We start from the raw sequence: 17,992 nt of genomic DNA, 5'->3' as shown, positions 1-17,992 counted from the left end.
CAGGAAAGCCATTAGAGTAATAATATTGATGAACAAGGGTTCTCACGTGTTGGATCATAAAGAATCATACGATGTTAAGAAAAACACCCAGGGTTGGGAGATGACAAATGTTTAGCTATAGGAACTGGTAGAACGAAAGGCACTGGGTTTCTATAAATGATTATAGGGTCGAAGTAGGTCATGGAAAGGTGCCACTTATCACTTTATATGTACTTTACTAAATGCCCAAGGACGCAGGACAAATACCACCCGCGTCGGTATAACTGGTTGCCTACATGCTTTATCTCATATTATAAAATATAAAACGTACAATAAAAATAATAGATATTTATTTTATTAGGAGTTTAAGTCTTATACTATTAAACGAGCAAAGTTTGTATATATATATATAAATATATATCTATATATATAATGGGTTTCTCGAAAACGGCTCTAACGATTTCGATGAAATTTACAGGTTGGGGGTTTTTTGGGTCAAGAAATCGATTGACCGTAGTTTTAACTTCTGAAAATTACAGCTTCATACATTTTCAGCAATTTTCAGGCAGTGAATTATATTTGTTGCTAGGCAACATCAGATGACACTACACGAACACGAGACTGTTTTATAAGAGAAGTTTGGGTGACAGTCTGACAGTACGTTTGACGTACCTTTTTATCTTCAATTGTACGTACCGAAACATACTCCACTGTATAGAGGACGTTAAAATTCACCTTCTGAGGTGAGAAAATTTACGGAAAACTAAACAGTAAACGGATAAAAGGCACACGAAAGAGCGTTGAATTGAGGTTATTGTCAAGCATTCATTTCAGAGGTTCCACGGTCGGAGTCAAAATGTGATTGTTTTCCGGGATGGGACCGTGTTATTTGAGTTTTTGGACTCAACGTTTCGCACACTTTCGTAAATGGCATTTTCGGGAGCAGGGTTGAGATTGAGAAATTAGGAATAGCGCAAAAGAGCACGGTAACTCAGTATGTTAACCACACCAGAGGCGAAACTCTTCTGGTAGTAAGAATGTGGTTATGACCTTTTTCTAGAGTCGAGAGAGAGAGAACTAGGAAAAAGAAAAGAACGACAGAGAGAGAACTTGGGTAACAAATGAGATTTTAATAAATGTCAAACAATAATTCCAGTTTTCTATTCTTTAATCTCTACATGTCACTCATCAGTATTTAAAACAAAGACTGCTTATGGAATTTCTTTTTTAATGTGTATTTTTAAGTAGCGCGTGTACTTCAAAATGCATACTATACGCATCTGTATCTGTCCTAATCTGATCTAATACTACCAAACGAGCCGAGTGAAACTCGGTCAACCAGATATTGATACTTTATGTGACGAAGTATGGACGATTAAACGCCGAGCGATAGCGAGGCGAATTAAGTCCATACGAGTCACATGAAGTCACTTAAACTCCGAATGAAATACAATATTTTATTTTCAAACGATTAATCTTCTTTTTAAATGATTATTTCCTATCTTCTTGCTTCATTAAGGAATTGCTTTGATTTCAATTACCATGGTTACTATGGCTGACAACCACTATGATTTTCACATATTTATACTCCGGCGGAGTATAAATGTGTTATTTATACGCCGGCGGAGTATAAGTAGTACTTATGCGCCGCTCAAACACGGTGTCATAGAAATGACACTTAAACCCCGGTGAAAGCGTCATATAAGTGTCAGTTATATGACGTTTGAAAATAAACAAATTTATTGCGGTTTTGTTCTCAAGGCACATGTTCATTCCTTTTTTTTTATTTTCAAAAATGTTCTGTAACATCCTTTCATCAATGCTTTGGACCTATTGTTCAATTTAATGTTGTAACAGGAACTCCTGACTGCTGAGACATTCTTCTTAAAGATATTTGCAGATTTTGCTCGCTTCCTAACACAAAAACAAAATTTTCGCACGCAAGCACCAAGAGCCTCGAAAACGATTGTTCCGTTGTTTTGAGCTTGGATCAACGAAAATTACTGTAATTCACACCTGAAAAGCGTTAGGACAATAAAAGCGATGACTTTAAATGAGAGGTTACAAATGACATTAATAAGAAGTGAGAACTGTCATTATGAGGCATAATTCCAGCGAAGCGGGATTTTCGAAATCCATGGCCAACTACGTCCTTAGAATCATTTATAAAAACCCTGTATACTCATTGTGACCATTGTGACAGAGAATGGTTTTTAATTCTCTTCTGGCTAATTTAACACGGAGATCCACACATTTAAACTTTAATTCGGAAACAAAAACGATTTTAAAACTGTGGAGAAGCAATGATCTATGATTTCAAGGAGGACAGAATTATGAATAGTCAGGGGATCTTCTTGAAGAGCTGACAGAACTGAGTAGGAATCGGTAAAAAGAAAGGTATGAGAAAAAGAGTGAGACCGTTTACATGGCACCAGTAATACAAGTAGTAGGCTATATGCCGGAATTTGGTGATACACTCTACCAGAGAGCCTTTGGTGACATAGATGCAAACGCCATCAGTGCACTTCACAATCGTTCATTTAATCATTTCGAATGATTTTTCCGTGCACATAAAACCATGCGTGCGATTGTCAATAGTTAACACGAAAGATCAAAACCCATGTAAACCAAACTTTTATCAAAGTTGAAACAACTCTTTTGCTGTTGCAATAAGTTAATCAAATTTGCATGGTAACGGATAAAGTTAAATTAAGCATTAAAGCCATTGTTTAAATAATTTTCCTGTTTTTAATAACCGTAAGTAAAATTTTACACGATATTTCTGTCGTAAAGGAGTATTACCAAACAGTTGTATACAGAAAACTAATAAAGAGTGTTATACTACTGACAATCTGTTTTATTATTTTTCGTTATAAGATTTTATATTTTCAAAAATAAATAAGTCTTAAATTATACGGGGACATTATAGTTTTTTCAAATAAACCACATGCAAAGATTTTTTAATTTAATAGCATAAACAAAGTCTGCGTCTATGGAATATCGTCTAAATAGTAACAGAGTCGCTGTATCATCCAACAGATGTAGTAGGTATTTGACATAAAAAACGACAAGATCGTGACCTAAAAAACTTGTTTCTAGAATTTTACTTACAGAAAGTATCGTTTTTCGATAATTCGAGACAGATGCTTACCAAAAACATTAATAATAATTGCAGAAACATTACTACCAAAGTACTTGTAAAACAGGTAAATTGCCGAAGATTAAATAATTAATTTCTTTTGAATTCAAATCCACACGGCGAAACAATGATTGCAATTTCAATAAAATTGTAATACTCTTACCTACCCAAAAACGACACATTTACACACCTATGTGTTTCTCTTTCTATTTGTGTTTTCATCGAGTGTCGTAAGTTAAATTAACAACTTTGACGTTCCATCTTGATTACTTTGTAATAAAAAGTTTCTACATTTTTTTGCATATTTATTGACGTTATTTGTATAATAATTCAATAAGACAAAGGTTGAGGTACGTTACATGTTCGGTAGCGTTCATAGTCTACTCATTACATAAAAATATTTTCCAGTCGAACTTTAGACAGAAAACAATCCATAAAAACACTTTCATTCAAAATATAAAATCACAGAAACTTGAAAACATTTAAAGCTAAATTATGTAGTAAACGAAACGGTAAGCGCATCATATTTCCATAACGTGGCAACTTCATACAGCAATGTAACATATTAGTTAATAAGGCGTTGAACTTTCCCTACCAGAGATAAGATAATGGACATAAATAAATTGCGGTAAACATAAAAAAATATCTACAAAAGACAGTAGCAGTATCGCTAATTTTATATCAAAGAAGGTCAAAACATATCATTATCTTTTCCCAGAAGAACAGTTTTCGCGAATCTGTTCATTGATAAACTTATCCAGCAATCTGCATTTTGTTCCTTTGTTCTGAAGATGATAAAATAAAAAAAATAGATTTACATCGATTGAAATCCTCCATGTAAATCGAGTAGAGTATTACAAACACTCCAAGAGATTTTTAGACCTTTTGAAATTATTTTACCTTATTAAAATTGTGTAAACAGCAGTCCGTAACAGGTGGTTTTAATATGATTAATTAATGCAACAATAGAGCACATATCGTTTTATTAAACTATCTAAAACCGCGTTTACTGAAAAAATACGACAAATGTCAATGCAGACATAACACATGTATAAAAGTTTTATTAGCATTAATAGAGGCGATCGAATCGTGGTCTAATTTTTGATAAAATATTAACGTTGCCTAATCGACCATTGATACTTTTGTGACCATTACGAATTTGAAGGTATATTGACTTAATGTTGCCTCGTCCTGTATCAAAGTATAATAATAATGATTGATGTCCGTCTGAACTTTGTTGATCTGCTAAAAGCACTTTTATTTGAAGTCGAGTTCACATCGACACAAAAATGTCGCAACTCGAAAACTTATTAGAAGTTGGAAGGAACAAAAAATACGAATTGCGATAATTTTAGTAAATTTAACAATGTAATAATCATTGCTAAAGTAAGGTTAAAATAACTACATTTAATTTTAATAGTGTCTCTCATTAGCAAGTAAAACGTTATTGATTACAGTTATGGTATATCTGCAATCGTTGGAGTAAATATGTAAAATCTGTGAAATTTCCGTAGGAATGAGTTTTATAATTTAAAAAAGTTCAATTAACAAAACCCCGTCATACCTTGCGCACAGTGTGTTAAAAGATATGACCTTCTTTTCCCAACTTTACGACAGTAATGTTTAAACTTTTGTCTGTAGAAAATTTATGGCACCTACCATTTTTCCAACATTATAAACATCACTTTATAAACTCTTGAAAGAGCAACGAAATTAGGTGAGTTATTAAACGAGTACAAAGTGTTTTTTAACCCGTTTTTAATCTTGTAAAGATTAATTAAAACGTAAACCACAATCACCGCCACTGTTAAATGTAAATACTTTTAAATCTAGCTTCTAGGAAAGTAGATTCTATATCCATAAATACAAAGTCAATAAATAAATTTTATTTGTAGTCCAAACTTAGTGAGTGAGGAATTTGCAATTACATCGTTTTCTCTACGCAGTAGAATGATACTCGGCGGATAGATAAAATCTATCAGGCGAATGAAGCTTCAACACAATTTAAGAACAAAGCTTCTAAAATAGTGTTCTTTGTCGAATATTGAATATTCCACACAGTGCAGTGTGTGTCTATATTTAAAATTTATACAATGTTGCAAAATTTATTGTGAGTATGTATGAGGTGAATTATTCGGTTTAATTTACAAATGTCAACTAGTAAAACGCTCAGACACCAGATTTTTCCTCACGTCTTTCATGAGCCCAAATTTAAGTTAGTACCCGATAAATAAAATACCGAACTAAAAAGAGACTTCTTCACAGCCGCAAAACACTATAGCAAACGGCATTCCTCAGACATTTCGTGATCTACACTTTGGTGCCATTGATAATTCGGAACATACTAAGACACTTAAGACTTGTTTCTCCAGTCCTGTCGATGTTGAAATGTGTCACATTAGACAGGAATGTTGGATACGGAATTTTTTCGCAAATTTAAAACTTTTCCTGTTTGTGATCTAGTTATGTCGATACATAAAAAAATCTTAAATTTAGAAAAATGTTATGAAATTTTTGAAGTACAGTACAAGTGGAGTAAATTTAAGAACAATTTATTTTGCATACTTTTGAAAAATTAACCAGTTCGTAGCAGTATATTTTCGTAAAAATACCACTTTTTACGCTAACTCATTTTTCAGTATTGTTTACACACTGACCGTCAAAAACCTGCCACCCTGCAATATTTCGCAAAACCACTTTAAAAATTATATTTTATCGATTATGTCAAAAATGACTAATTATCCTCAAGTTTTCAAAACAGTATGGTTGTGATACTAGTATTAAACTGTATATACGTAGATAATAAAATTCCTTCTGAAATTTTAGAAACTTTAGCTCAAAAAAATGTGTTCAAAGTTATTTAGACAAAATTTCCCTTCTCAAATCCAGCTTTTTAAAAAAATAATAAAATGATAAAATAATATGGGAATGTTATCGAATTGTTGGTGGAGATGATTAGAAAAGTTTTGATTTGCATTTTACCATTTAGACAATATTCTTAAATCACATATAAACTTTGACAAACATTCGATCCAGTGTCATGAGGATTATCTGTCTTTGTCATACTCTAGGGTTCATGAGACGTCGAGAAAACATAAAAGTACCCATTCCCCGATGAACCCTGTTACAATACTTCCTTAGCTTAGGCTCGGAACGCAAAAATGAATCATCTTTATCGAAAAGTCCATACTGAGGTGATAGTTTTTCGAATTGTTTATACCATTACATGAATTATTATGTCAATTATACAAGAGAAAATATGGGATGTTATAAGTACTTCTAAATTATATATGTATGTCGAATTTAATCAAAAACTCGCCATGTCAAAAAACTGTTTGAAAAATTAATCCTGATCAATATGCTATTTTAGAAGCTAAAGAATTTTTAAATTAATAACTTCTTCACAGACGCTTACAAAGAAAATATGGTTGAGAAAGGCTAAGAAAAAATATGTGCTGCTCAGGTCAACGTTTGTTCCTAACTACCTAAAATACAATAAAATCGTGAGAAAAATTAATAGAACAACATTAACATTAGGGACGTTTAGAGCTCAAAGCAGAGGGAACTTGTATCTTGTAACTGTCATTTGAAATTGCGATTTCATGATTAGTAATGTGAACTATCTATTATTCAGATATTATTGAACAGACGACTTAAATATCAGATCCACTAAAATGTAATGTAAATTTTTTTCAGTGATATTTTTCAGAACATTCGTGAAATTTCATAAACTTCTTTTTTTAAATTATCACTATCAGCGTTTAAAGAGTTTTTATCCATGTCATTGAACAAAAATTGTGGTATTCAATTGTTGTTTTGTGGATAGAGGCCCCATTTGTTATTTGCGGAACTGCCAAAAAATTTTAAAACCAAGCAATCATGTGACGACGCATTTGAATAAATAATTTCTTTATGCATTCGGGAATTTTATGACAATGTGCTCCTTCAGCACAGTTTATACTTCTTCTGCTTGACGCCAATATATAACTAGATTATCTTGAGCAATTAATCCAAAATGCCACCGGTTGACTTAATTTTGATTTATACTTACTAACTATGCTATTCTGCGTTTTTATCTGTGGCCTTCTGATGACAAACATTTCACGAGATGCAGGATATCTTTATAACAAATATGTTTAAGAAAAAATAATTGTATCTTGCATTTAGAGCATCATTACAATTTTGCACATCAATTTTGTTTTCAATAAGTATGGCCTTCGGTACTCCATCTTGCCCCATCTTTCCGTACATTTTTTGCGATCGAAAACAAACAAACAAACCTGTAAATTTCAACTCACACAAAAGTGTGAAAAAAATTTTTATTGTGTTTGAATAAGTAAATTTGCGTAATGTTTTGAGTTCTTGATAAAAAACCCTATTATGTGACTGTTGTGAAGTTTTCTAATAAAAAAAATGTAATATATTTTATCGGTTTAATGTTGGTGAAGTATAGCTGCTGTTTTATGTCCAGCACAAAAAGGTATAATTTTTAATGGCGAAATAATATTTTTTCTGCGTATTATACGTGCTCATTGAGTGTGCTGATGATTTGATTATGTTACGTACAATAAACCTTTTTTATAAATCAATTCAACAGTGACTATCTATAACAAAATCCTTCCTAAGCTCCGTATTAAATTGCAAATCTGCAAAGGAGTCATTGTCAAGGTATTACAAATCAAGCCCGCTAGTCTCACCTGCAGATTGCAATCGTCTTGGGTGGGTCTTCGTCCGGAGTAGCCAAGGAAAAAATGAACCAACCAACTCATAAAGAATATCCGCAAACCAGTATAATGAAACGAAAGCCAGATAATCTCTATAGCAACAGCATTTCATGCAGGAATTTTGATTTAAAAATATTTCACAATTAATTATTATCGATCAAAAAAGGGATTTGATTCTTTCATTTATCATTCACAGTTAAATTAAGATACAACCTGGACCACTAGACCTATTAGAGCAATCCAGCTAAATGCATTTGCCTGAATAATAACAGTTTGTCTGAAAACATCACGAAGATACGGTTTTTTTGTAACTATATTCGCATGAATTTATCAGTTTGATGCTTCGCTTTCAATAAGCAACAGATGAGATTTCCCTGGAGGTGCTTTAAAGTAAGCCTCGGATATAGTTACTATACATACAGGGTATACAGAGAGGTACGATCTGTAAGTTTGAAGCACTAAGAGTCTCTTTGGAGACAATTGTGTAAAGTTGATGCAGACGTTTCTGATTTATTGGAAAGTCGACAGCAAGGAGCGTACGTACAAGTCTTGCGGGCTGGCATCCTGCACAATGAACGCCCACTCACTGAAGGTTTTTATTTTTAGTTTAGGCGCTTGGAAATCCGAGATCTAATTGTTGGCCGTAGGAGAGGTCCAGGTAAAACGACTTTATTTATAATTACGTTAAATAAACAGACAGAAGTCAAGTGGCTCGTTCAATTTTGAATCCTCATTATGGCTCGGAGCGCTTGAGATGAGTTTTGAAAAGATCGCACAATTGATTCGTTTACTAAAAAAATAAATATTTGCCACTTATTCATGAAGATAATATCAGTAAGCTAAGCTTGTTTTGTCCTATTACCGTTCTAGTGGTCTGGACATACAATACACGAAGGTCAGAAACGAGACGTAAATTTAAACAATTCATTAGTACAATAATTCTCCACAAATTAAAAGAGTACACGAAATTGCAGTTTGTTATTAAGCGCTGACATTTAAAAAATCCGAAGATTAGTTGATATTTTAAGTTTGTAACAAGTTTTATTCTTCAACAGGTGCTGTGTCCTGATGATAAGCTACCTGAATACAAATTTAACACAATAACGATTTTTCATAAAAATCTAGTTTAAATAAAATATGTGACGAATTTTAGGTGCTAGTCCACAGACGGCTTCTACTACGATTTATTTTTGTGCTTTTATCAAAAATCTCACTGAAAATGACAAACAGCGGCCCGAAAATTAAATTCTAATCAGGCTACTGAACGAAAACTTTAATCCTTTTAAATCTAAAAGTTTCGACTTTTTTCTCAACATGGCCATGGAAGTTTTGAATACCTTAGGTCGACGCCACATTAACAATACGTTTTTAATAAAAAAGTTGACTAACAAGTTTCGGCTGCCACTGTTATCACCTTCAGAGCTAAATAACAGGTGATTTAGATTTAAAAAACATGATAACGATAAACTTACCCCAAAGAGAAAACAAAAAATATAAAAATTTACATATTTGTAAAAATTTTAATAGTAGGGGCAAGTTTATACAATATTTTAACTGAGTTTAAGTCAATCACGCACTTAACGAGGCGTTTAGTGACGTCTGATTGGCGTAGAGTCGGTCACATGGTACTTTCACGCCGTGTTAAAAATGTAATCGCTTTCAAGTTCCAAAATGTTCCAATTTATTTGGCTTAAATCAAATTTACATTCAGACAGCAAAACATGAAAAAGATGTTCGCATTTACTCTTACGCTTTTATTCGAACGTAGTAAGACGCTGCGTTCCCATAACGACATAGGTTAAATCTTATGGTCTGCAACTTGCACTTAGTTCTGAAGTGCAAAAAATTCAAAATAAAATTTTTTGTAAAGAAACATTACAAGACAGTTCAATACGCAGCAGAATTATGAAATCTGCTGCCAATGTTCTATTAGACTCTGTGTTTCACTTGTCGACACCTTTAAAATTCCATTCCAGCATTTAACAAGGAAATCGTTGTAAGCAAAATGCAGTGAAGACATTTTTTTTTTCCTAGACCACTATTTCTACCAGTATATACAAAATGTAAAATATAGTTAAATATAAGAAACTAAAAATATACACCTTATGTAGTATAGTTATCTTGTGTGGCATTTCTGCAAATTCAGACCTCCATAAACACAGCTGATTCAGATTTCATGGTGTATGTATCAAAATTAATGATAAAGTTAGACACAATAATGATGCGATAGTATAAACTGTTATACAGTTACAAAACAAAAGTTCTTATCTTTCCAAACGGATTAAACATTTCATAATAAATTAATTTTCATGCGAAATTTCCGCCACTTAACATTCAGATTAATAAAGCCTTACGAGAACTGGTTGTTACTCATACATTACATCAAAGTTAACATAATTAATATTTATCTGTTAAATTGTGTACTATATCTCTAGACCCTCAAACACTGTGGGCAGTATTACTTATCTGACTGACACGATAAGAACTAAGAGTTTTATGGAAAATATAAACACAATTTGAAAGCCTTATACCAGACAATTATTACGTTTCCAGTTCAAGGTAATTTTTCTTTGCAATGGGTGCAATGTAATAGTGTGTCAAATATCGTAAAGTATAAATATATGTTATAAGATATTTGAAAAAAAAATGAAAAATAAAATCATGCAGACAATTAATTACACTTTTTGATAAACTGGTGTTAAAATAAATTTTATTTTGCTCGTGTAAATTGACCTTACTGTTTGTGATTTCCAGACTTACAAAAAATTTTATACAAAATGAAGTTATGCGGGAGGATTTTCAGTTCAATTCTTTTAAATATTTAACATTACAAGTTAACGTCGTGTCTACAACCACTGATTTCAATAAAGATCCTGTACAATAAATTTGCAGATTTAAATAAACAAATAATTTAAAGAAGCAAAATCCAAAGTTAATTTCCCTTCGTATTATTCGAATTCCGAGTTCTCTGTTTGATGTTATATACAAATTTGATGTTTTCTTTATTATTTTTTACCTTAAAATTATGTAGGTCACATTATTAAATTAATTAATAATTACAATAAAAAAATTATAATAAAAGTCTAAAAAATTATTTGACATGGGGGATGGACTTTGTAATATTCATGTTATTTATTTTTTGTACGATAATAAATTTCAAAATTTCGATTATTTTAATCTGAAGTCGTAAAAAAAACGTAGTATGTAACACGTTTATAAAACACTCTAGACGCTCGCTGTTTAAACACTCGCTTCAGTCGTGTCTAAATCAACAAGTGCCTAAAGCGACACTTATAAAACTCGTCACTTATACTATAATAACATGGCGATCTTATTTTTTTGTACTGCGTATTTAAAAATGTACGAAAAACTAAGTTTACTTATATTATAACGTTATAAAACTATTAAAAAATTAGAAAAAACAGACTAAGATTTTAACAAAACCACAATTTCATGTGTACACTGTCTGTCTCGTGCGTAAGGCTATTACGATTTTAAATTCGTAGCTAAATAATTTTTTTCTAGTAACGTTACTTTTCACTTTTGTATTTGCATCTTTCACTGTATTACCAAAGTACCTATAGTTACAAATGTGTGTAATAACAAATATAATGGTTTGCAGAGATTTGAAAGAACAAAGAGAAAAAGCATCCTCTCATTTATTTTCCTATCATATAACCGGCGAGATAACAGCCACAAACAGCATTTCAAAGCTAACTGCAGGCTCCGAAGAACATCAAAATTCCTGCTTCAAAATTTATTCAATTCGTTTAGTTTTTGGTGATAACCTGCTAAAACGGGACTTGGTGTTGACAAAATCAAGAAAGGAGAACACGTTCGTTTCAGGATGTCTGTCAAGAACACTCGTTAGTCATCGTCATATCAGACAAATGTTGATAGAAGTCACCCACTCCGCTTTTGGTACTCATTTTATAAACATTTATTTATAAAAATATTAACACAGAATGCGAACAACTGCCACAATAATGGGAATTCTATCGACAGTACTTTCAACTCTACAGTTTTCTAAAATTGTCTCCATACCCGCGTTGCCAGATTAAATATTTGTTTACCTTGAGTGACGTAACCTATGAAAATAAAAAAAGTTGTAAATGAAGCCAGCGTATAGTATAATTTTGAGTTTAACAAACAGGTTTATATAAATTTATAATAAAGTCGATGTAATTGCACTTTGTATGCTTTATAAATTTGATATTTAGTAATTACAGGTGGGTATAGGAAAAAATGACGCATATATACAGACTGGAAATACTAAAATAAAAATCATTGATCCTCGTCTCAACATTATAAACTCATATTTACATCGTTACGAAACTGTTTTATGGTCAACAATGTAATTAAAATTTTATTAGGTCCAATCTAAACATAGTTCTGTGTATTATTCTTGCAATAAGATTTAAAAAATTTCAATTACCATGTCGACCAAAAATAGGTCGGAGCTTGATCATTTCATCCGCCCATGACGTTAGGAAATTCCGAAACTTAAGGGAATGTCCGAGTCAATTAAAATTTTAGTTAAGCATTCTAGCTGTATCGGTTCACTAGTAAGTTTATCAGATAGTAGTCATGACGAGCTCTAAACTCGACTAATATTAATGCAACTGTCCATTACATTACTAGAAAAAAAATCTATGCATAGCTCAAAGTTCACAGAGCGAACTTTCAAATTATGAGAATGGGAAGCTCCGATTTAATTACATCAAAGTTGTGAATTTGCTTCCTATGTAATTCGATACACTAACGCTCTTCAGCTTGCCGCACAACCCCCCAATTTATGAATTTACTTATGGAGAGTTTTCCCAAGTCAATTCGTTAGTTGGAAACAACTATCCGCCTTTGCTTAACATGACAGTTCCGATACGTGATGTGCGAGACTAAATGTTACTATTGAACCAATGGAATCAAGGGCCAGATTGCTGGTAAAATAAACCGGAAAATTCATATAATCCACAAAAGGCACAAAAGCAAGGACTATCCTGTGGTACGTTCAGAACGATCAAATTATTGTCCCCTTACCTTTCAGGGTCAATTTCATATTGTGTTGTCACTGTGACAACTAAAATTTTTATAACTTTTCCACAAATTAATAAGTAATAAAGGTGTTCAAAATATAACTTGTGTCTTATCATTCCTTTGTAAACACATTCAAAACTTAAAACAACACCAAACATTGAAAATAAAAAAAAATCATCATTTGTTTTACGTATGAAAAGTAGTCGTAACTAATTTAAACGTTTCTTGCATCAGTGTCTAAACAAAATAGTACAAAAATTAACGCATAAAAATTGCATAAAACTCCTTTATAAATAGAGCCTGCAGTATCGAGTGCAAAAATTTAATTGCCGGTGCAATTAAATTTGAGATTTATATGTTTTAAAAACACAATTTCTCAATTTGCTTAAACAAATTTTACATGGCTCAATTTCTCATAAATCATTCACAAAGCCATGAAATAATTTAAACTATTGTTCACCATTTCCAAATTAATTTTAAATTTAATTGATCGATGTCTGTCTGACTCAAAATTTAGGGTCACTTAAACATCAATCAAAACGACCATCATGTACCATTACCTTATCGGTCGATTATTAAGATCGATCGATCGACTAAGCCCACAATAAAATTTCAACCATTTAAATTTTTTAAATTATTACAAGGGCTCTTTAAACTAACGAGTTCATCAAAGAATCCATTATCCCACCAAAAGAAAGTTGACTAAACCCATTCTGATTAAAATTAGATTATGCTTGGACAAATATATTCTCTAATCGTAAACTTAATCCACGCTTTGAATATTTGCCAATCTTCCGGAAATTTTGCATATTTGTTAATATCTCAGTTAAAAAATGAACAGACGCGTAGTCTGTTGTGTTTGGCTAAAAGGATTATCTTATTTTGCACAAGTAAAAAGCTTCAAATTGTGGAAGTGGAGAGGTAGAATGGAAGAAGTGGATAATGATAGGGGTGTGCTGGCAATTAAACCATTGCAAACTTCACTCACTTGTAAAATTTAATCGATCTAGTACTGAATGAAAAAACAAAATACAGAAAAATAAATTGTTTTCGGGGAGGATCCGGCACATGCATGTCATGAATTTTTAAACCACAACAAAAAAATGTAACCGATGACTGTTTACGGTAAAAAATGTATTTTACTAATTTTCAATGATGTACTTACATAAGGTACACTGGAGTAATAACTTGATTTATTCTTTTGCAGAAATGTAAAATAACAGTGGTAGCACTTTATAACTGTTGTAAGAATACTTGTCCAATTTTCGAATTTTTCTATATTAAAAAAGTAGAGAATAAGGAAGTTTTATTCCTGGTCTACATAAAAAAGACAAGCTGAATGTTAAAACTACTGCTTATTTATAAAATAATCCTATTAATGTCAAACTCCAACAACACGCATATTTTTACTCCTCTGGAAACTAGAATAAGTGAGAACGTATTATTAGTAAACAAGGTAGTAATGAACTATACAACGCCAAATTCTTAGAAAATTCTTCGAAATTTCCGTATGTATAGATTAAGCAATTATTATACTTACATAAGATATATTTCAGTGCAAAAACAGTGATTTTAGATAAAACAGTTATTTTTATAGTGTCGAACGAATCACACAAACATTATTTTTTGAGTAGCAGAGATGAATGCATTTGTCATCCAAAATTGGTATTAACAAGCACTGAATATTTAGATTTATTTCATACTTATTTATTCCTCCATTTTTACTGTTTTACTGTGCAACTTCAAAGAAAGCAGCGAATCTGCATTTTTTCTGATTTAGAATGACAAATTTAAATTAAAACTATCCAAAAGACGTTTATAAAGTGTAAAGCTATTTATACAAACTTCAATTCCTGGAGTTTGACTCTACAGCATTTCTTAGGGCTGTTTGTTTCATATTTATTTTTAAAATTGTTATCAATATTCTGATAGGGAAATATATTAATTATAATCTTAATTATTTATTTACTTAATACTATGTTGCTTTTGTTTTATTTTTGTTTTTCTTTTTACTGAAAATTTTATCTCCAAATAGCAAAGTGGTGGAAAAAAATTCCTCTAGTAGGCTTTGCAATCTACTTTTAAAATAATGACGTGCTTCTTCACGTTGACAGTTACTGTGAAATAAACTGTCAAACAAAGGGTGAAATAGCTGCATTACCAACATCATTATTTCAATAAAATACACGGCCTACTAGAGGAGTTTTTTCAATCATATTTTGCGTTATCCAAATTTACTTTTAGTGACTTTTTCAATTTTTAACATTTGGTAACTACTTAAAATCATATTATCATCATTAGCTTTGGACAATACGCCCAAATTTAATTTAGCTGTTTGCAACATCGATGCATAGATTACATAATGGAAATCAGTAGGTTGAATTTTTTGAAGATAACAATGAATCTAACTGGTTATTTATTACCACATCAGCTGATGTGTTCTTTTTAATACATTTGTGTTGTGGTAGATAGACAGCGGCTTAAAATAGGAATGACAAACCGCAGTAATAAATAATAATAGGATTATGTACAAACGACATTAAAATTTATTATTTAAAAAAATCGTTCCATCCACGTGGTGTTTAAATGTGTAAATTGCTTTTACGATTTGAAATTTCAATGCTGGATAATCTTTTTCTTAATTTTTATACTGTATAATATGACTTTTTAAAACTGGAAAATCCTTAGGTGTGCCTGTTTTGCTAGTATGATTATATTAACAAGATAAGAACGTATCTACAAGAGGACATTATATATTTATTTTTGTCTCACCGGTCGAGAAGTTGCTATGCATACGTCATCCAAGACGGAAAATTGACTTTTTGACGAGCACTAGATAAACACGTACATTATAATTCTTCACACAAATTAAAACGATCATGCATAAGATTTGAGATAGGTCTCGCTGACGCTCGAAGCTCAAATTTATATTAAATATTCTAAGCCTCTGGTCCACAAAATTGCACCTTCAGCCTTGACATATAAATAAATATTAATCAAAGATCAAATTTAGAGAACTACTGGAAAATTTGTTGCATTCACTATTGTCTTGACTTCTCAAAACAGACAAATTTATTGCCTCGTTTGAAGCCACAGCAAAAAACGTCTAAATGAATTAGAGGATTCCAATATCTAGTTTTGTTGCTGAAATAAAACTTTTTCAATAATACAGGGCAATGTTTTTCAGGAGCGAAATTGGCAACTGGAAATACTTACTTATGTTCTAGGTTTTCACAATGATAAATAAAGCATTTTAAAAAATACGAAGGAATATTAATAATAAGTTAGTTAACATTTTTTTTATATTCAACACGAAAGAATTTTTTAACTTTAAATTTTTTATAAAACCGTTTTTATTGCATATTAAAAAACAAAAGAACTACAAATAGTTAGTTACCAAACAGATGCAACGCGTGCACAGATCTTAAGAAAATACATTTTTGAACATAAAAAAACAGAAAAACTTATCTTCAGCTTTCCAAATCGTTCCACATTTTGTAAATACCTTTACCCCCGATTTTTACTTTTTTGTTCAGACCCACAAAAACGACTATTGTAAACACGTCTATTGTAAACTACAAAACAAGGGATCATATTTTATGCATGATCTGCCGTAATTTGCTTCATTATTCTTCCAGTGGGTATATAATTACGTGTGCCCTGAACAATCAAGCCCGAAATGACATTTGTTGGAATCCAGAATGTAAATAAAAATACCTCGAAAAATACAGCACACACCGATGATAAAGGGATTAGCAGATAACCGAGATCTTGCCTTACTTAATAAGATCATAATTCAAATCTCATCGCTGGACAAATGCAGCCAAATATTCGACGCACGTGGCCAGCCGGCAAATGTTCTATAATTACTTAAATTGAACGCGATTGAACCAAATAAAATTGCGGTCCACGGTTCCAACAACGCGTTGACTCAGAAATCTTCACGTTTAGTGCTGCATTTTGTCGAATTGCTCAATTGCGGGCATCGCTCTGCAAAATTCCTTCGCAATAATAATAATAATGTTGGGGCGGTGGTCGTACAGAGAAAAACATATCTTAAGTACAATAAAGAAGTTAAACATTTGAATGTATCATAGTTTTTTAGTATTGATCAATGGGGCAAGTTTGTAATATGAATAATAATAAAAATGGTGATGATCTTCTCGCTTCATTTTTTTTTTCATTTTTGTGCAATAAGCGTAATATTTGCTCGTGTAGCAAAATTACTGGGAATTTTATGCGAATTTCCGCTGGAAGGCCAAATCGCTGGTAAGCAGAAAACCCACCTTAGACTCAGCAGACACCTGATCCACCGCATGGTCGAGAACAGTAAGGAAGAAAGTTGCGAAGATGCACAACCACAGGAGTCTGGGGGTGTCTTTGAAGGCACCCATGACGTTACAGATCGGTACGGCACACTCACCAACTGGAATAAGTCATTGCACTGTGCGCGTTCAGAGGACTTGGCTGGACCAAGATGCTGTTGTCTGCTGTCCGAACACACAAGCCGCACAACACTGAATGCTTGCCGGTGGAACTTTCAAAACTCGCAAACACATGTGCTGCTGCTTCCCGCTCGCCCTGACCGCTCTGTATTGGTCGGCGATGCGCAAGGCGACGTCTGTGTCGTCGTCTGCTAGTGCCAAGCCGGTGGCCGACGACTCTCCGAGTTGCCGAAGAATACGCGACGGAGATGGAAACTTTGTGCAACTTATTCGCGTTCGCACGCCAAGCTGTTGCGGTTTGTTCGGAGGACAACGAGTGGTAGCCCGATGCTGTCACTTGCAGCGGCAACAGAGAGAAGTCCAGGTTCGTGTGAGGACAAGGAAACAGTTTTAAGATGCATTTAAAAAAAATGGCTCCAAGGCAAAAAAATTCTATAATAGAGCAGCCAAGAATTTGAACTAATAATCATTATTACAGCTAGAATTACACGTGAAATGCATGATTCATGCATAACTGCATATTTGTGAGTGTGTCTAGTAAAGTAATGAGTATCACACATCTGTTACAATTTTGCATTAGAAAGAATTTGAAAAACTATATCCACATAAACTATAAAAGTAAACAGGACTCTAAAGGTCGTTATCAACATTGTGGTGACGTACTAGACAAA

At 32.4% G+C, this 17,992-nt stretch overlaps 1 protein-coding gene across 1 annotated transcript in view; it reads right to left on the bottom strand.

Annotated features, from left to right (window-relative positions):
- LOC135130624 (basement membrane-specific heparan sulfate proteoglycan core protein-like) overlaps positions 1 to 17,498 on the bottom strand; it is a 323,417-nt gene extending 305,919 nt beyond the window's left edge. The window contains exon 1 of the mRNA XM_064058025.1: positions 17,163 to 17,498. Coding sequence (XP_063914095.1) covers positions 17,163 to 17,270 — 108 coding nt within the window. The 5' untranslated portion in view covers positions 17,271 to 17,498. The remainder of the gene's footprint in view (positions 1 to 17,162) is intronic.
- Between the last annotated feature and the right edge of the window lie 494 nt (positions 17,499 to 17,992).

This window comes from Zophobas morio, unplaced genomic scaffold, assembly GCF_036711695.1.
Source record: "Zophobas morio isolate AGI-343-1 ecotype UQ-CSIRO unplaced genomic scaffold, CSIRO_AGI_Zmor_V1 ptg000017l, whole genome shotgun sequence".
Taxonomy (NCBI): domain Eukaryota; kingdom Metazoa; phylum Arthropoda; class Insecta; order Coleoptera; family Tenebrionidae; genus Zophobas; species Zophobas morio.
Note: the sequence above shows the minus strand (reverse complement) of the source record. Positions and strands in the feature narration are given on the sequence as shown.